At 33.0% G+C, this 21900-nt stretch overlaps 1 protein-coding gene across 4 annotated transcripts in view; it reads right to left on the bottom strand.

The window, feature by feature from the left end:
* RhoGEF2 (Rho guanine nucleotide exchange factor 2) overlaps positions 1 to 21900 on the bottom strand; it is a 100306-nt gene that overhangs the window by 33108 nt on the left and 45298 nt on the right. For all 4 annotated transcript variants that reach the window (XM_075312303.1, XM_075312302.1, XM_075312304.1 and 1 more), the window contains 2 exons: positions 5005 to 5341; positions 4794 to 4931 (listed from right to left, as the gene is read on the bottom strand). In XM_075312303.1, coding sequence (XP_075168418.1) covers positions 4794 to 4931; positions 5005 to 5341 — 475 coding nt within the window. The remainder of the gene's footprint in view (positions 1 to 4793; positions 4932 to 5004; positions 5342 to 21900) is intronic.

The following is a 21900-nucleotide window of genomic DNA, read 5'->3' as shown; positions in this document are numbered from 1 at the left end:
ACCCCAGTTTCGACCAAACTGCAAAAAGTTTTTCAGCGGTGGATGCTGAGTGTTTCAAAGCATTTCATTGAAATGTGAAACGCCCTTTCAAATCGGCTATAAAAAGGAGTTCCCTTGTCATTAAGCTAAACATAGAATTGGACAGCACTCATTAATAAGAGAGAAGTTAATCACGTATGGCTTCACAACGGACACCTAATCTAGATGGTGTCCTGGTTTGTTCCGCCGTTGTTTTATTGCATACTATTTCAACCACTGTCAGCTACTCTTCTGTTGTCAAATGACTTTTTTTAAATTTCCAACTGTAACACTGCCTGGACCTTTTCCATCCCTGATTTCACGAAAGATTTTATACAATTTGGTCATTATTATTTAAGACGTAGTTCTATTAAAGACTTCGATTAGCCTAAATAGCAAATATGCATTGAATTCCTTTTCTTCGAAGGATACAACAAATGTTTGTACATTAATGGACAATACTACAGCGTTTTGTATAGTGCTCACGTATGAACATAAATATATTTATATTAGTAAAGTAATTTTACATTCACTTTTCACACAATATTAAAATAGTATATTATTCATGTCATACATGATGGATTTATTTTGTTTTATATGGATGTTGTTGTATTTTAGCCCGGTGCCATTCGACCGAATATTATTATACGCAACAAACATATAGGAGCACGTATTCATGATCGTTATAGGCTTTCATTGTGTGTGACATATGCATGTGAGTGTGTGCGTGTGCAAATATTGTATATATGGATTTTCATTTATATGGAGGAATTATTCCTTGTACATGCAATAATGGTAAAAATTAGCTAAAATTCTTGTAACCGCAGTTTTAAACGATGAAGGAATAATGGAAACACGTCACAATTCTACTAGAAAAGCTAAACAGAATTTTCTGCGTGAACTCCAATGGATGGATGTTGTGAAAGCCGAACGTATAGATACCATACTGACTGATTGTCGATTCTTTTCGTTTCATTGGGAAACAAACGATTGCCAAAAGTTTGCGTTTCGTTTGAAAGCAAAAAATACCATAAACACACCTACATACACATATTTATGACTACACGAATACAAAACAAAACACCGTTCTTATGGTCATCGATGTGCTTCTGTGTTCGCTCAATTGACTGGCGTTGAGAACATAAAGACTTAACCAAGTAACGAGGACCAGATACTAAAAGCTATTGCGATTAATGTTGTGAAATACAATGAGTAACTTTGGTCACGAAAGCTTTCCGGCTTGTGGAAAATCGGTATGTGCTGTGTCAATAGTTTGGCAAAATAAATATTTCAAAAGGGAGGAATTTGTTACTAAAGAATACACTGAAAAAAATCACTTGATACACTAAAAAAGAACGTGAACCTCCACGACACTAAAGCCAATTGAATTCAATTATTATTTTTTAGTAAACATTTCTGCAGTTTGAGAAAGTTTCTTTGACTTTAATAATTTTTGTATACACGTAGATAAGGAATATGATCAACCAAACCTGTTTAAGAGCAAAATGTTATTTTTGGACGGTGAAACGGTTAAAATGTTCTTTTCTCCGCAAACATACGAAGGCAGTTCGTAAACTTCTTAGCCTAGCACAAAAAGCGCGGTATAAACAGAAAAAAGTGAAGTGTTTTGGAAACTTCCATCTCTGTTATGAACACATGTTAAATTTTGTTTCGATCTGGCAAGTCCTTCATATAGAGAAAGGTGTTCAAAAAAGACACATCCGCAATTTTTTTACAATGGAAAAATTAGAAATGCGTGCTGTCATTAAATGTTTACATAAAAAAGGTTTATCGGGACAAGAAATTCATAATGATATGGTGAATGTGTTAGGTGAAAGTGCTCCTTCATATGCAGCAGTAAAAAATTGGGTTGCTGAATTTAAACGTGGTCGTACAAGCATTGAAGATGAACCACGTAGTGGACGTCGAAAAACAGCATGGTATTAAATGATCGACGAATAAAAGTGCGTGAAATTGCTAATATCATGGGCATCATCCCACCTCAGTAATGCTGGTGACATTTCTGAGGGTTTCAAAGCTTCTCTAAGTGGTTTCACTGCAATGTGGAACGCCGTTCGGACTCGGCTATAAAAAGGAGGTCCCTTGTCATTGAGCTTAACATGGAATCGGGCAGCACTCAGTGATAAGTTCACCAATGTGGTATCACAATGGACTGAATAGTCTAAGTGAGCCTGATATGCGGGCTGCCACCTAACCTAACCATGGGCATCTCAAATGATCGAGTCCATTTAATTTTGCATGAAGAACTACAGATGAAAAAGCTTTCTGCTAGATGGGTGCCGCATTTGTTAACAGTCGATCAAAAACGCATAAGAATGAACATTTCTCAAGCTTGTTTGTATCGTTTTAAGCGAAATAAAATGGTTTTTAAGCGTCGTTTCATAACTGTTGATGAGACATGGATCCACCACTATACTCCAGAGACAAAAGAACAATCCAAACAATGGAAGTACCCCAAAGAAGGCAAAAACAATTCAATCGGCTGGTAAGGTTATGGCAACGGTTTTTTGGGACTTCAAAGGTATTTTATTGATTGACTATCTGCAAAAGGGTAAAACAATAAATTCAGAGTACTATTGCAACCTTTTGGGTCAATTAAATGTACAAATTCGAGAAAAACGTCCATCAAGGCAACGCATCAGCGCACAAGAGTGTTTTAACAATGGCTAAAATCAACGAATTAAAGTACGAGCTGCTTGACCACCCACCTTATTCTCCTGATTTAGCTCCCAGTGACTTTAACTTGATCCCAAATCTAAAAAAATCCTTTCTGGCTAAGAAGTTTCCGAACCGCCCTCGTATACATGGGTGCGAAATCAGATACATAATTTTCGAGAAAATAACATTTGTGAGACAAATATATTCCATGTTCACCGTTCAAAAATAACATTTTGAGGTGATAACAGGTTTGAGGTGATCATCTTCCTTATCTGGGTGTACGCTACGTTTGTTAAAAAATTGTACACAAATAAAAGAATACTTATTTTAGTTATATCGGTATTTGTAATACTGTTTAGTTAAAACTTTCTAAAATTAACCTACATTTTCCAGGTTGTTTCACTTGTGTTTTAGTGTACACTGATGCTAAAATTAATTTATTTTTATTGCAAACAAATTATTTTTTAGTTAATTTTAAAAACTTTTTATGAAACTTTCCCCAGCCTTATGACATTTTCTTTATTCCAAATATGTCGCAAAAATTGTATGCATTTTTATGAAAATTTGTGAGTATCAATTTCAATGACCGTACGAATAACTTCCTAACCAGAGCAGAAGGCATTTTCGTACACTTCTCAAAAATAGTAAGAATGAACTCCAGTGTGGTTATTATGGTAATGATACGGCGCCAATGATTTCTTCTTTACTTTTAGTTTATTTTTGCTTTTATGAGAAGGAAGAATATCGTAACGGTAGTTAAAAATCCAAAACTCTCAGTAATCTGCCGTTATTTTAACAACGCATTATGGAAATATCAAAAACGGGATACAATTTAGTTCAATTTTCGAATGACGTAGTTAATTTTTCGTTCTGTGTAGCTATTTCTTAACATATCTTAAGAATTTAAGAACATTTTGCTCATAGTAAAATGGGAAGACCATTTTACGTTGCCCACAATGTAAGTTTTCGGCATTTGGCCATTTCTTTTCCGTAACCATTAATTTCAGTAATCGTACTTAATGTCATATCGGGATAATCCAACAGAAAAGCCTACGTTATATCCATCGCTAATGGATTTAATGCGTGGTGTGTTTAGTTCAAAAATAACATTTTGAGGTGATAACAGGTTTGAGGTGATCATCTTCCTTATCTGGGTGTACGCTACGTTTGTTAAAAAATTGTACACAAATAAAAGAATACTTATTTTAGTTATATCGGTATTTGTAATACTGTTTAGTTAAAACTTTCTAAAATTAACCTACATTTTCCAGGTTGTTTCACTTGTGTTTTAGTGTACACTGATGCTAAAATTAATTTATTTTTATTGCAAACAAATTATTTTTTAGTTAATTTTAAAAACTTTTTATGAAACTTTCCCCAGCCTTATGACATTTTCTTTATTCCAAATATGTCGCAAAAATTGTATGCATTTTTATGAAAATTTGTGAGTATCAATTTCAATGACCGTACGAATAACTTCCTAACCAGAGCAGAAGGCATTTTCGTACACTTCTCAAAAATAGTAAGAATGAACTCCAGTGTGGTTATTATGGTAATGATACGGCGCCAATGATTTCTTCTTTACTTTTAGTTTATTTTTGCTTTTATGAGAAGGAAGAATATCGTAACGGTAGTTAAAAATCCAAAACTCTCAGTAATCTGCCGTTATTTTAACAACGCATTATGGAAATATCAAAAACGGGATACAATTTAGTTCAATTTTCGAATGACGTAGTTAATTTTTCATTCTGTGTAGCTATTTCTTAACATATCTTAAGAATTTAAGAACATTTTGCTCATAGTAAAATGGGAAGACCATTTTACGTTGCCCACAATGTAAGTTTTCGGCATTTGGCCATTTCTTTTCCGTAACCATTAATTTCAGTAATCGTACTTAATGTCATATCGGGATAATCCAACAGAAAAGCCTACGTTATATCCATCGCTAATGGATTTAATGCGTGGTGTGTTTAGTTTGAGTTCATAAATATTTATATTGGAATTAGGAACTAAAAGATGTGTGATATCATTCGGTTCCTGGTTTTTCCGAATTGAAATGTATGCAAAAAGGAAAGAAAGTTTCTAAATATACTTACTTTGGTCTTGATGTTAAATTTGGATCGGATGTCTTACGTTGGCTACGATTACGTTTGTGTGAAAGGCGTTCTTTGTACGATTCCGACCTATTCACAGAAACGGGGGCACTTTTGTTTTGTTGATGTTGTTGGTGTAAACTGCAATAGAAGAAATAAACAGAGTATGTAAATATTTTGATCTTTGTTCCATGTTGTTGTGAAAGTCACGTACCGTTCCCTGCGAAGTATATTGCTCTCACTTGCGTCCTGCGCATTTATGTCGTTGAGAGCATTTAAGGCACCTGATACGCCCGGTGACACCGCAGCTCCAACGGTGCCAGCGATTGTCAAACCACCCATGGTTGGTTGTCCAATGTCGGCGTTTGAAGCGACGCCCGCTTGGGAGCCGCCAACGGCGCCCATGCTTGTATCCGTGGCATTAAAAGAGTTTTGCAAGTCGCTGGCATTTAAATGAGCCGAGGTGTTACCGTTGGATCGTATTGAAATATTGGCTGCATCCGTCCTGCGGTCTGAAGGGTGTCTTTGAATTGAAGTGGAGTTTAGGCGTTCTGAAAAGGAAGGTCAATTCAAATTAAATTAAAAGGAGGGCAAATAAGAAAAGCATATCGTATTAATATTTCAATAGTTTTTTGCAAACGGCGTCTGTCAAATACAAATATTCCATATTTGAAGCACAAAATGGAACCATTTTTTTTTTGTAAAATTTACAAATTTTAGGAAGTTCTGAAATACCTTGTTCGAAATTCGAATTTACATAAATTTTATGATTTATATGTATATATTTTTCTCTCATTTTTTAGTTTAGTAATGTCTATGTGAATCGAAATTTAACTATATAGTGTTATAATTCGAAATGCTCACCAACGCTTAACTGCTTATAAAACTCTGGTCTTATGAGACCACCACTGCTGCTCTCATCATCGGTTAGATTTTTACGTTTTTTATTACTTTTATTGGTCGCCTTACGGTTTTTATAATTATTCGTGGTCTCGTTTATCTTGGCCGCAACTCTGGAGGTAAGTGAAGGTGATGGTGATTTGCGCTTTGATTGAAATATGACATTGGGTTGCATGGATTGTTCCTCTTCGCGTAGACGTTGTTCTTCCACTTCATCACACGAATAGAAAGCCTCATCTTCGAAATTGCCGCTACTTTTACTACTATTCGAGCTATTACGCTTCACCTTGGTCGAAGTAATTGTATCACAAGGACTCCGCAATGATGATGATTGGGAACTCACAGAAGACGATGAAATGGATGGAGTTGATTTTTTTTCCTTTACAGGAGGCTTTAGAGAGTCAGCATGTATTGAGTTGGTGTTATTGTTTAAGAAGCGGTCATAGAACGAGTTATTCAAAGGCTGTTTCTTGACCAAGATCACATTCCGTTCGCCTTTGTGATCATTCTCTTTTGGTGTGTCAGCGACGACACCATCGCTATGATACCTCAGGGCTATGGGCAGAGGTTTGCAAGTGGCGGCAACTTGAATAACCGCCGAAGCGGCTTCTGACAAAGATTTTCGCCGTATCAAATTAAAATCGTCACTGTTTAGAAATTTCTTATTGTTCACTACAAATTTAACTAAAGCTTGAAAATTTAAGTTGCCCTGGGGTTTGGATGACTTTTTCGATTCTTTTTGTTGCTTGTTATTTTTGGAGACTTTACTCTCTTCGGCTAGCACGGGGGCTTGGTATATCTTGCGGCTGCTACGGGATCGTTTTATGCTCTCCCTTTTATCTAAGTCGGCTATTTTCGATTTGGATGAACTTTTTTCAATACGATTATTACGAAATTTACGATCGGTCAAAAGAATTTTTTCTTTACCAGGATGCGGTAAATTGTCAGGTAATATAGGAAAAGTCCTGCTTTTAGCTCTGCTAATACTGACATTCTGCGCTTCATGAAGTGTATCGCCATCTGAGTGAGAATCCTCATCATCATCGTCGTCGTCTTCGGCCAAAGGCGAAATAGATATGGATGTTGTATTGGGGGGGAATATGCTAAAATTTGTTAACACCGTCTGATCTCTTAAGTCTGGTGCTGTATTGGATTGATCCTCGAGTGATGACTGTTTAGTGTTGTAAAAACTTTTGTAAAACTTCTTCTTTCCTGCATCGGAATTTTTAACTGCCTTAAGAGAAGGTTTTTTATTCTTCGGTTTTGTTTTGGAATCACTCAAGGGCATTGAGGATATGTCGACTGACTCTTTTGTATTATCCTCCGATTTGGGAATAACACTACCCTTAATGTTTTGAGATGGTATATCCTTTTCTTCCATCTCATCGAATTCATCCAAAGATGTAGATTGCTGCTGTTTCAGTATAAATCTTGGGGAGCTAGATCTTTTACCACTACTGGGACTAGGAGTTGATGACTTCCGGCGAAAACTGCCACGACGAAATTTATCGAATTTCGATGACGTCTCATCAGTACATTTTCTGTTAACATTTGGGGAATTCTGTTTGCTGGGAACATTGCTGCCACTTGGATCTTCCGTCGATGAGCCGCTGCCCGTCAAACGAAACCACATTCGCGATAAATCACTCATTTTATGGTACAATATACAATGTCTCACACAACACTACAATTTTTTTTTATAATGCACCGCGATCTTCTGAAATACTCATGTACAATAATTTCCAATCCATTCGTTCTCTTATTCCTTCGATTGACGAATTTGGATCACAGTTCACGATCGTTTATTGTTTGTTTATCTTTAATTTTTATAGCCCTTGTCAAGTTCACCATTCGTTATTTGTATTGGCGGAAGAATGTCATTGATATACGCACATACATATGGCGGCAATGCTGAGAATCATATGCAAGTGCTTAAGTCTCAAAGTGAAAGTCAGAATTCACCTTATACTCTCAGAGCGATATGCCATACTTTTCTCGCCACTCTTTCCTTCAATACAAATGTGTGTGAGGAAAATTTCGTATATGTTAACATTAAAAGTTACTGTCGTTCGTTTATTTCGTTCAATTTTTTTCAAAATGGGATTATAATCAGTACGAAACATTTCTTGTAGTTTTTGGCCAATGCAATTAAAAAAACAAAAATCACAATTTTCAATATCAAGATGTTTGGGATGATTATGGCGACGAGAAGGTATATAGATGTGTTCTCGTTCTTAACAATATTCGGAAAATACTAAATAATTATTAAAAACTCTTGTCTTGGTGGTTCTTCAAAGAAGGAAAATCTGTATATTTTTCGTGTCTATTTTAAATTTAGATTTGTTTGTATCTGTCATGAATTTTTGAGATTTTAATGGCCTTTATAGCCACAGATATGGCAAGCAATATACATATATAGAAGAAGAATGAAATAATCGAGCAAGTGAGTGGCACTTTTGTTTGGAAATTTCGGAAAGAGACATATTTTCAAATCTAAAGGTCAAGTTTAATGAAAGGCGTGACACAATCGTTCAAAATGCACTGTGAAATCGTTAAAAACAAAGCCTGTGATTCTGAGTGCCTTTGCCTCTGTGGTAAAATGTTTAACTTTCAAAGTTATTTTTAAAACTGAAGTAATGTTGATCGAGCACAAGCACTCAGGTATTGAGTTTTTTTTATTGCTCAAACCCTAAATAGATTCGCAGGTATATCATTACCCTCTTCTTCTCGCTAGCCTTCAAGAATTATCAACCAATACAGACAGCAGGTGTTTTTGTATTTAGTTACTTGTGCTGTATATCGGATGGGGTGTCATGGGAGAGGTCGATGAGGACTCATAACATTTTTTGCAGACATGATATATTTATTGACTCCACTCAAGCAATGGTGATAGTGTTATCACCAAGTTTACTTTGTGAAAGCGACTGCATTATGAATATTCCCAAACAAAAAGTAGATTATATAAATAATAGACAAAAACAACAAGCAAAAAATGTGCAAATGCCAATGTAAACCAAGTTAAACAAACAGTAACCCTATGTCCAATGTCGTGCGTTTTTTGTGTCAAGAGCACCTCTTCGGCCCATTTGACGCATCAAACATTTATCTGAGGTATAAACAAAAACAAGCAACAATAGGGACAATTCAAACTCCTACATACAGACTTCTATTTTGACCACACACATATGATGTCATCGTACCCTTCCTTGCTCTTCTTGGAACACCAAATCATTAGAAACAAAAAACAAACGTCAGTCTCACTAAGTTAAGGTATTTTGTTAGCTTTTGATGGTTAACATCATGAAACGTTGCCAATATTCTATCTATCAGCACAAAGGATTATGAGCATTTTATTCCACATCTGCCATTTGGAAGTTTTCTAGATTTATATATACACTCGTCGAACCCAAACCGTTGTATATTTGTAATTCCGATAATTGTCATAAATTTTACAAAGTATTGTATACACTCAAACAAAAATTTTCTAGGATACGTGATGTTATATATTCAATATGAGCTAAAAATATCATGAACTTTCTTTTAATTAAAATGTCATTATTTTAAATAATTTTCCTTAATATTTTGTTTTAGTGTAGGGTTAGTTTTCAAACAAATATAACTTCGATTTCCTTACTGGTGGGTTTACTTTTTTTTTTGAGTGCACGGCAATTCGATAGCTAGTATGAATATATCGTCCATTCATATGTCCTTATCACTGAGTTAAAAATAGAATCATTCTGAATTTTTTTATTTGATAGAAACATGGGATTATGCTGCTAGACCGAGTTACTCTGTATAAACAGACATTTAGCTAACATAGATTAAGTTAATTATGGTAGCTGCCCATTCTGTTTGAGCTCCTTTGTTCGACATTCTGTCCAACTTTGAAACACTCAGAAATGATGGGATCATGAGTTAGAAGAGATAAACCACAGCAGACAATTTTTGGTGCTAGACTGGGAAAACCCAAATTTGCAATTGAATAATAATTTTAACAAACTTTAAGCGGATTCATAGACTGACCATATATATGTATATCCAATCGTGATGGTCTACATTGCCATGAATGGATAAAATTTTTATAACTTTTAAAAGAAAAGACCGATATGCACTCGTAACTAATTAAAACCAACGTGAACCAACGTAACGTGAACTAATTAAAACCAAGAGAATTCACGTTAGAGAACTTTGAATTTCAGAACAAAACAGCGTGGTAGTCTTTTATTTTTGTTAGTAGTAATATTAAATTATCGGTAAAATATCAGTGGGTATGGAATTATAAGACGATTTAAATTAATTATTAAAATTCACGAAAAACGCTAAACGAGACACAAAAAAATCCATCCATTTGAAAATGTATTTGGCGTTGAGAATCTGTTTTTAACGTCAAATAAGCGGTGTTCACGTTACCGCGTGTACATTGTACTTCTGTATATAGGTTTTCTAGTTTTATCATTATGTTATAAGTTCAATGTGAACTAAAGTAGAAGAAAATGTTCGTACGATTTCTAAAAATAGTAAGAACGAACTGCTGTATGGTTAAGATGGCCATGATTTGGTGCCAATGATTTGTTTTTTGAGAGGGTTAAATTTCGTAAATTATAGTTAGAGGTTTTTGCAATAAAAATAAAATCCTTTCTCCTTGTTTTAACGACGCATTGTGAAAATCTCAAAAAGTGGAGTATAATTTATTCAATTTTCGCACGAGGTGTTCATTTTTTTCCATAAAACAGTTTATTTTTTTTACCTGTGTACATTTATTTTTTGCTAGTGTACCACAAATCTTTAATTAGAACAAATATTAATCTATTAAAATAAGTGAAAAACTCGCCTTACAAACATTTCAAGTGTCAAAAGAATGTGACGCAACTCATCATCAGCCCGAAAAGAAAATCATCTTTGGACACTAAACATCATCAGATGCAAAGCAAATGGTATTTTAAATATGGGAAAATCTTAAAATAGTCAAATATACTGTGGGTATGGGCATACGTCGTTCATATACTAAAAACAAATATGATTCACCTCAATTGGAAAGAAGAAGACAGGTGAATATCGCAAACAAAAAGACGAAACCCCCAGAAAAAGAGTTCAATGTCGAGGTAATAAAAATAATTAATAAAAAAATTTTATTAATTGATCCCCGCAATGGCATGTAATGCGCTGAAATGATTAAATTTTTAAATCATTCCATTGCTTCGCTTTAGTTTTAGTCCCCACGCTTGGGAGTCACTATTAGAACAAGACTTTTTGACGAATATTGTAAATGTAATTGCTCTATATTGGCATGAACTAAAATAGACTTAAATTGGCAATATAGCCAATTTAAGTCTATTTTAGTTCATGCCAATTATCATGTTTTAGTTAAAAGTACTCCAATTTGAGACGATATCATATGATATTAAATGAACTAAAAAAAACATATACATACATGAAGTATAAATATTTACTAAATAAGTATCTCCCAAAAAATAGTTCAGAACATTTTAAAAGTACGCATTTTTGGCAAACTATTGGTTCCTTTATTATTCATTCATATTTAGTTCACTCCAAAATCATAATGGATGAAATGGAAGAAGCATGAAGGGTAGAACATTGCGGCAAATGCTGCACGTAACCAACAAAAGATTAAATAAACAAAAGTAATTTCTTTAATGAATGTGTATGCCGATATATTTAACGAATTGTGAGCATATGTAAGATACACGGAAAAAAATTATTTACGTAATATTAAAAATTACTCAACCTAAATTTTAGGATGCGCAATATACAAATTACTAAGGACAAATTTCTTTAAAATAATGAAATTTTAATTAAGATAAAGTTTATAATCTTTGCTTCAACAAATTTTTGTTTATTAAATTTAGGACACAAATTTTGGAAATTTGCGTCCCTCGGTTAAAGTCGTATATCTTTGAACTAAGGCCATTTTTCCTTAAAGTAAAGTAACATATTTTTTATTTAAAGAAATCGTCCTTATATTATCTGAAATATTGAATCTTTAAATTTAAGATAAAAGCGTTTCAAATATAGGCTAAGACTTATTTTGAGGATTTAGCATCTTTTGTATAAAGTATTTTTGGAATTAAGAAAACATTTTTATGTTGATGTATCCGTTATAATTTGGATTTTTAAAGTGTCATTGGGTTTGTACGTGACTAGCTTTATGAATATACAACGAAATGAGAATGAAAATTCGATAAATGGAATCTCTATCTTAATTTTAATTTTATTGATCCTAGATTTAAAGCAACATAGGTCGCTAAAAATGTCTTTATTTTAAAGAAGAAGCATCGTTGGCTCGGAATCAATATCAAAATCCTTAAGGGAATGTCAAAATCTTTGGATCCAAGTAAACTTTTTTTTTTTGAGTGTATAAACATTTTTATACACCATTAAGTTTGGTGTGGTAACTATGAATATTACTGCATTAATACGTTAATATGAACAAATGAATGTTTCTCACTAATTGCAATTTACAAAATAACCATTTCACTTATACCGGCTAGCCATTATCCAAACACAATGACCCAAATTCTATGACCCATATTGTTCTTTAAAAATATTTGAAAATGCTAACTTTATAAAGCACTTTCCCTGATATAAATATTTTGCTATAAATGCGTAAATATTGCACCTCCATTTATACATATCCATGTACACATGTGTACAAATCGATAGAATATTTTTTTTTTTGTTTTGAAAACATTAAACTCGAAAGCAAACAAATAGTCCATATCGAAATATGATACAACATGTGGTGTTTTTGTTTTAGGACGAAGGCCTATTCATAGTATATGTTACCTCACACATATGATTGTACACATCACTCATAAAATTAAAAAAAAAAAGAAAAAGGAAAGCTCTTGAAAGTCAATAAGAAAATATAAGGCGCATTGTGCAAAATTATTCCGATATTTAACTTTAGCTTTACTGTTGCTTCAATATTTTGGACATTATACAAAGAATCATCCGGGGGCAGCCTTAAAATGTTGAGGCAATTTCGTTTCGCAAAAAAGGTTTTTTGTTGTGTGTGCAGATAGATAAAAACGTAGATAAATTGTTTGAAGTATGTGTACATTTATTTGCAAAATATACAAATATGATGTTCTGTTTAACATTTTGTGTCTGTCCGAATATAATTGTGATGTCGATGCATTCGAAAGCAATACAGTCGAACTCGGTTGGACTGGGGACCGGGATTTCTAATTCGTTGTATCCGTAATTCGATATAACAGTAGTAAAGAGCAAAGATGGTAAATTTTATCAAGTGGAACTTAAAAGGATGAAACCCCCAATGAGTTTTAGATGTTTTGTTTTTAGCGGTCTATGAGTGATTGGACAAAAATCCAAATTTAAAACGTATGCTTTCTCCATTACCAAACATCTCCGTCATCACGATATTGTATTTTTTAAATCATATCAGATCACCTCTGATTCCGCAAAAAGTAATTATTATTATTGTTTTTTTTTTTTTTTTTTTTTTGATAACTGTAGACAATATTGACTTTTGTACCATTAATTGTAATAATAAATGTTTAATGTTCTTGCATTTATTTAAAGAAATTTCTAAGGGTCCAGTCTTTTTTGAAGGGTAATAAATATTAGACATTTCAATTAGAAAAAAAGCAAATTCTTTTAAGAAATACGAATTGGAAAAAAAATTTTGCAGAAGAAAATGACCTATCATACTGAGTTATGGTTAAGATCCATTAAATAAATCTCTCGAATTTCGGAAATATGTTTGGAAGTAATCATAACGTTTTTTGGCCACTATATCCACGTTTATTATTACCTTAGTTTTGCATTTATTTACTCAAATCTATATTTTCTTCAAAAGTATTATATTTCATGTTAGCCTGATACCGAAACAGGCAATTGACGTCCAAATGCATTATATCTAATTATACAATTATTTTTCGAGCTTTATGGACAGATATAGATTAAAAGTTTAACTTTTAAACTTAAATACTAGTATGTTCAGTATATTTTTGATTTATAAGTACAATACGAAATTTTTTAACCATGCGTATTTAAAGTTAAATTACAACGGGAGGTAGGTTAGGTTAGGTGGCAGCCCGATGTATCAGGCTCACTTAGACTATTGTGATACCACATTGGTGAACTTCTCTCTTATCACTGAGTGCTGCCCGATTCCATGTTAAGCTCAATGACAAGGGACCTCCTTTTTATAGCCGAGTCCGAACGGCGCTCCACATTGCAGTGAAACCACTTAGAGAAGCTTTGAAACCCTCAGAAATGTCACCAGCATTACTGAGGTGGGATAATCCACCGCTGAAAAACGTTTTGGTGTTCGGTCGAAGCAGAAATCGAACCCACGACCTTGTGTATGCAAGGCGGGCAGGCTAACCATTGCACCACGGTGGCTCCCTACAACGGGAGGTAACACGTTTAACAACTTTACTTATTTCCATGTGTAAATTAATTCTATGGCCAGTCTCATCTTCCTGTTCTATTGTTTTTGATTGTTGCAATATATTTTTCGGCTTACGCATCTTCTATCTTTGTTGTATTTTTAAAAGCATTTTTTTTATTTTTACATCAATTTAGAAACATAAAATCGTAATTTATTGGATTAAAGCCAATGCCCCATGCCAATCTCTCTGATCTGTTTCCCCGCCTTTCTGCATTCGCTGACAAGAGATGTGAAAACGTTAAAACTACACTGAAAAAACAGTTTTCTTTTCTGAAGAATGAAATTTCAGACCAGCAAAGTTTTCTTTTGACGCTATAAAAATTTATTAAAAAAAAAAATAAATATTTTACAAACAATCGTTGAGTCATTTATCATAAATTCGAGTTTATCTGCTCTTGTCATTGCAAATGTCATTGAACACTGGACTGGTGCCGATGCTCCAGTTTCTCATAATTTTAAAATGTTCACATAATTTGTTATGTTTTATAGTCTCTTGGTTTTAAAACATTTTTGAATGTACATATTTACTGAAATTCAATTATTAGAATAATCCATTGTTCAACATATTCCAAAAGTGTTTTCTCTGGTGCGATTCGAATGGAACAGTTTGAAATGACAACCCCATGTTAAAGTGCTTATACGGACATACATAGTGACATGACATTGTAAATTTGAAAAAAAAACCATTACATATACATATACACGAACCCAGGAAAAGGATACATAAAAAGTTAAACTTTTGACCACATAACCTTTTTGTTTATGTCTGTTTTCAAAATTATGAAATTGATACTGTTTTTAAGGATTTTCATGAAAATATTTATTACTTCCACAATAAAGTCTAGAGGACTAGATTGGACAAAAATGAACACTTTGTTTTTTAAATTCATATATATAATCAGCACTTTAACATTTTCTATTTGAATTTTGTATATGCAGAATGTTTTGACAAAAATATACTGAAGTGGTTTCACTGCAATGTGGAACGCCGTTCGGACTCGGCTATAAAAGGAGGTAAAAAGGAGGTCCCTTGTCATTGAGCTTAACATAGAATCGGGCAGCACTCAGTGATAAGAGAGAAGTTCACCAATGTGGTATCACAATGGACTGAATAGTCTAAGTGAGCCTGATACATCGGGCTGCCACCTAACCTAACCTAACCTACTGCACTTGAGGAGTACATGTCATTGGGCCTTTAATAACTTTTATTCACTGAAAAACAGTTAACCCACCAGGAAGAAACATTTTGGTTAATTTTACGCTAACATCACGCCGATATCACAAAAATAACTAAATGTTTTTCGACAAATTCAAGTACAAAAATTTGATAGCTAAAAGCTTTTATATGAAATGGAGAATTTGATTTGCGGCACTAATTTGCAAAGGAAAAAAAATATGTACACTAACTAACCAATAAATGTGATCAAAATGTTACAAAAATAAATCCATGTATATTAGAGGTGTTTTTGTAGCAAGAAAATGCACACACATAATATTTTTGTTTTTTTTTTATTAAAAAAGTTATAAATCGGCTCTGTAAAATAGTGCATGAAACAGTTTTCCCAAAAATATTATACTTAAGGTCGTTGTCGCACTGTCTTATTATCCTACGATAAACGGATTAATTCAAGGACCGGTACAGGAATAGCCCCTGGTGTATGGAAAGGATAGGGGCACGGTAAAACATGACTATTATTACACATAGTTCTGTGTATTTAACAATTTATATTTTAAGTTACAATTTTTTAGTAATCGAAAATAATTGGTGTCACTATTTTAATGCCAAAAACAAAAGAAATGTTTCTTCAATAAACGAAATGACGAATTAATTACACATGAAATGATCGAAGTGGGTTAAATGTACATATGTAAATGTAAATCTCCATTCTTAGTAATCCGGATGTATGTGTATACTTGTGTATATAACAAGTTGTGTGTGTTAGAGAGCGTCATACTCTGCTGCTGCTTATTTACATTTTGAAATTTTCACTTAAAACTTAAAGGTACACATTACTCGTTTTAAATGATTTGGATAATTTTGATTATTTGAAAATATATTGCACAGTTTCACAAAAGAGAAAAACGTTAAACTTTACAAAATTCCTTTGGTTACATAGAAACAGTTATTCTTTTTTTCAATTTGTTGTTCATCCGGGACAAAAATAAAATTCCGTTAAAAAATTGCCGGCAATTTTTTTTTATTTATTTATGATTAAAATATATAGTAAGTTTAAAGAAAATTGAAGAGTAGATCATCTCGTAAGCCATGCGGTTTCCCTTCTTATTTTTGCAATTTTGTCGGAATTTTAGCAATGCACTCGTATGTCGTCCTCGTTTGCTTATCGTTGGCCTGCGATAACTCGGGTTTCGATTTCTATATGAAAGCGTGCTTAAAATTTCCGATATAGTGACATAATCGCGATCGGCAACGCATGATCTCACTGTACGAGTTGAAAATGTACTAAAGCGTTGTGCAAAATTTGTTTGTTTTGCCGGGAGAATTTAAATTACGTGAACTCTTTACCCTCTCAGTACTGAGAAAATAAATCTCCACCAGTCTACATGGCAGAGCGCCAAAGAGTCGATATGAAGAACAACAATGTGTATGGCTACAAATCAGAGATGAGAGTTTCATTTAGTACTATTTTCCCAATACAACAGTACAAAAACATCAATCATCAGATGATCTAAAACACACAAAATAGGTGTTAAATATGTAATCATTGGCATTAACCATCTAACTCCTAAGAGCGTGTCTGGAAAATTCATGGCATTACAATTGAACATTCGTGAAAGTTATTAAAAAAATAACGGTATATATTTTGGAGTTAAGACTTGATTGATTTTTAACTCAATTTTTTGTTTTGCTTAATAAAGGTATATTAACACAGCCTCCCCATATGTTGAACAATCTCATTATACAATTTGGGGCGTTTGTTCTCGATACTGGGACACAACTTTCAATTTAGTTGTTTTTCTGTTTTGTTTTTTTAACTAACTTTAAATTACAAATTCCAACTCTACTTCAAGTATAAAAAACTAGATTGGATCCAAAAATTTTGAATTATAAGGATTTTTCCGAACCAAAAATACGGCTTCTTCAAAATAAAGACACTTTTTAAAATTGATTTCAAATTAAATTAAAAATTAAAATTAGGATACAGTCCTCATTTATCGAATGTTCATTCTCGTTTTGCGATATATTTACAAAGCTAATATATATCAGTTTAAAAAGTATTTTTTTTTTTTAATTAAACAAAAAATTAAACCAAAGATGTAAAGTCCTCACAACAAGTGTTATTTCAAGTTTTTTATCTTTTATACAATGCTTCAATGTTTCAGTTAATTTAAAGATTATTTCTTTAAATCAAATATATTTTTCTTAACTTTAAGGAAAATATGCGTTACTTCAAAGACATACGACTTTAATGGAGGGACGCAAATTTCAAACATTCGTGTAGTCTAAGGAAATTTGCATAGTTCAAAGACATACGATTTCACGGAGGGACGCAAACTTCTTAAACTTGTGTCCTAAATTTAATAAAAAAAAATTAAGCAAAGATTATAAACTTTAATTTAATTATAATTTCATTATTTTAAAAAAATTTGTCCTAAATATTTTGTAAAGTGTGCATCCTAAAATTTAGGTTGGGTAATCTTTAATAGCACGTAAATATTTTTTTCAGTCTGACACATAAATAGCGTCGCTAGTATTAAATGCATATTATTATATTTATATAGTACCAACCCTCAAATGATTCGTGTCAAAATTTGACGTCTTTAAGGCAATTAGTTTGTGAGATAGAGCGTCTTTTGTGAATCAACTTTTGTTATTGTGAAAAAAAATTTAAAAAAAGGAATTTAGTGTTTTGATAAAATACTGTTTTCTGAAGGGAAAAAATGCGGTGGAAGCAAAAACTTGGCTTGATAATGAGTTTCCGGACTCTGCCCCAGGGAAATCAACAATTATTGATTGGTATGCAAAATTCAAGCATGGTGAAATGAGCACGGAGGACGGGGAACGCAGTGGACGCCCGAAAGAGGTGGTTGCCGACGAAAACATCAAAAAATCCACAAAATGATTTTGAATGACCGTAAAGTGAAGTTGATCGAGATAGCAGAGGCCTTAAAGATATCAAAGGAACGTGTTGGTCATATCATTCATCAATATTTGGATATGCGGAAGCTCTGTGCAAAATGGGTGCCGCGAGAGCTCACATTTGACCAAAAACGACAACGTGTTCATGATTCTGAGCGGTGCTTGCAGCTGTTAACTCGTAATACACCCCGAGTTTTTCCGCCGATATGTGACAATGGATGAAACATGGCTCCATCACTACACTCCTGAGTCCAATCGACAGTCGGTTGAGTGGACAGCGACCGGTGAACCGTCTCCGAAGCGTGGAAAGACTCAAAAGTCCGCTGGCAAAGAAATGGCCTCTGTTTTTTGGGATGCACATGGAATAATTTTTATCGATTATCTTGGGAAGGGAAAAACCATCAACAGTGACTATTATATGGCGTTATTGGAGCGTTTGAAGGTCGAAATCGCGGCAAAACGGCCCCGTATGAAGAAGAAAAAAGTGTTGTTCGACCAAGACAACGCACCGTGCCACAAGTCATTGAGAACGATGGCAAAAATTCATGAATTGGGTTTCGAATTGCTTCCCCACCCACCGTATTCTCCAGATCTGGCCCCCAGCGACTTTTTCTTGTTCTCAGACCTCAAAAGGATGCTCGCAGGGAAAAAATGAAGAGGTGATCACCGAAACTGAGGCCTATTTTGAGGCAAAACCGAAGGAGTACTACCAAAATGGTATCAAAAAATTGGAAGGTCGTTATAATCATTGTATCGCTCTTGAAGGGAACTATGTTGAATAATAAAAACGAATTTTGACAAAAAAAAAATGTGTTTTGTTTTGTTAGACAGGGGACTTATCAGCCAACCTGTTAGCTTGACTAGGCTTTAAAATTCAAGAATGAATTTTGAAATTTATGTTATGATTATGAAGGTCTTCGATGTTACTTGATGAATAAAAGTAGAAATTATAATTTAGAAATATAATTTATATCTTAGATTACTTTTAAAACTGTCTGTATAGAAATTTATCCTTAAAACAAGGAGTCATTTTGTTCCAATGTTACACTTTCGTACAGTGTACTCAACTACATCAACCGTTGCCATCTCCAACTTTGGCTATACACATTTCCCCACTATACGCATATGTATTTGAGATCTTGAGGTAGGGATTCCAAGTTTTTTTGCTTAGGGAGGAGCAAATAAACTTTTTACAAACCATAATTCTAAAATTATTGATTAGTAAACGCAATTTGAACTGCTGGCCAATTCGCACGGATAACTCATTGCTCACAATGATAACTAAATGCTTGTATTCGAATATAAGAACACTCAAGAAATTTCTCTTAAAAAAATGGAACATGAGTGTTTTCAGTGGTGAGTCTTTGAATTGGCATCTCTATTACTTATTTATAATAACGTACGGGAACGAATTCACGTCTGCACAGTGCTTTTATTTGATGGTTTCCTACTCGAAGACTGAATTCACCATACATGCGACGATTGTTCTCCTATCTCAACTAAAACAAAAGGAATATACATGTTTTGAAAGCTTTAGGTTTGTGTCAATACTTATCGATAGACAAAAGCCCAAAAATGTATTATTTTTTATTGTGTAAATCAAATGTGAATCAATTGGATGTTTTGGAATGGAGAGAACAGTAATCAATACACTACGGTTAATACATCAAATATATTTAAGCCACAAGACAATAACCGAGGAAAGGCGTTTAGTTTTTCAACCCACAAATCTCTAAAAGTTCGATCTCGTACACTCAAAAAAAAGGTTACTTGGATCCAAAGATTTTGACATTCCTTTAAGGATTTTGGTATTGATTCCGAGCCAAAGATGCGGGTTCTTTAAAATAAGGACATTTTTTTTCGACCTATCTGGCTTTAAATCTGGGATCTATAAAATTCAAATTAGGATACAGATTTCATTTATCAAAATTCAATTCTATTTTTCCGGTATGTTAATAAAGCTATTCACGTACAGAAAATGCCAGTTTAAAAATCTAAATTATGACGGATACTCGAAGTAAAAAATATTTTCTTAATTCCAAAAAAACTTTAAACCAAAGATGCAAAATCCTCAAAATAAGTCTTAGCCTATATTTGAAGCGTTTTTATCTTCAATCTAAAGATTCAATATTTCAGTTAATTTAAGGACGAATTCTTTACATCAAAAAGGTGTTTCTTTACTTTAAGGAAATTTTACCTTAATTTAAAGACATGTAACTTTAACGAAAGGACGCAAATTTCCAAAATGTGTGTCCTAAATTTAATGAAAAAAAATTTTGAAGTAAAGATTATAAACTTTCTTTTACTTAAAATTTCATTATTTTAAAGAAATTTGTCCTTAATAGTGTGTAAATTGCGCATCCTAAAATTGAGGTTGCGTAATCTTTAATATCACGTAAATATTTTTTTCAGTGCATATTTTAGTTTTTTTTTTCAAAATTCTTATGAAAAGGATACTGTTGTTCAATAAGTGTTCATCAATTATTGATAATGTTTTACAAATTAGTAACCAAAAATCAGAACAAAGAACTCTTCTATATAGATCAAAACATTCCCTTCTCAAAATTCTATTGCAATGTATAGCATTTTCGCAGAGTAATGGCGAATGCCACCACAGTGAACACGTGGTATTTACTCTTCCACTCGATCAAACAGCAAAGGCACAATGGAAAAAATTGATTTGATTTATCATCAAAGCGATTTGTTTATGTTTGCTGAACAAACAATGGACGAACGCGGCGGGTGTGTGGCTACATTAATTTATCATTTGCGTATATCTGTTTATGTGGGAGTCTGTGCCTAATGAAATGTGTTCATCCATATGCTGCAGCTCAACGATTTCTGTGTGTTTATAAGTCAATGGAGGAAATGAAATGGTGAAAAATGTTATCAGGTCAAGTAATTCGCATTTTCGTTCACACAAATTTTTTTTCTGATTCACGAAATTAATAGATCCAATGAATTTTTAATTGAAATGTATTCAATCACGAAAATGATAGTATCAATCACAGTTTTAATTGGGCATAATTTTTTTTTATTAAACAATTAATTGATTTGATTTGAAAATTTCAATTAATGTTTTATTTGATTCAATTAAAAATTTAATTGCAATTCAATTACTTTCTTATCTGACTTTGTGTTTTTAGTTTGATTAAAAAATTGATTGTGTGAAATAATTTGTTATTTAAACATTTAAAAAAAATCCATCACTTTTTTAACTGATTTAGTCTTTCGAGTTTGATTAAAAAGTTAATCAATTAATTTAAAAATGTTCAATCACTGATTTAATTAACTTAATGCTTCTATTTCGATTAAAAAGTTAATTATATCAATTAATTTATTAATTGAAAGTATTTTCAACTTCAATTAACTTTTTAATTGGAAATATTTTGGTGATATTTTTTTCTGTGTTTGCTGAAAGTCAGAACAAGGCAAAAACTGTTATATCCTAAATCCCTAACTAAATGCTTGTATTCGAATATAAGAACACTCAAGAAATTTCTCTTAAAAAAATGGAACATGAGTGTTTTCAGTGGTGAGTCTTTGAATTGGCATCTCTATTACTTATTTATAATAACGTACGGGAACGAATTCACGTCTGCACAGTGCTTTTATTTGATGGTTTCCTACTCGAAGACTGAATTCACCATACATGCGACGATTGTTCTCCTATC

This window comes from Haematobia irritans, chromosome 5 (genome assembly GCF_050003625.1).
Source record: "Haematobia irritans isolate KBUSLIRL chromosome 5, ASM5000362v1, whole genome shotgun sequence".
Classification (NCBI taxonomy): domain Eukaryota; kingdom Metazoa; phylum Arthropoda; class Insecta; order Diptera; family Muscidae; genus Haematobia; species Haematobia irritans.
Note: the sequence above shows the minus strand (reverse complement) of the source record. Positions and strands in the feature narration are given on the sequence as shown.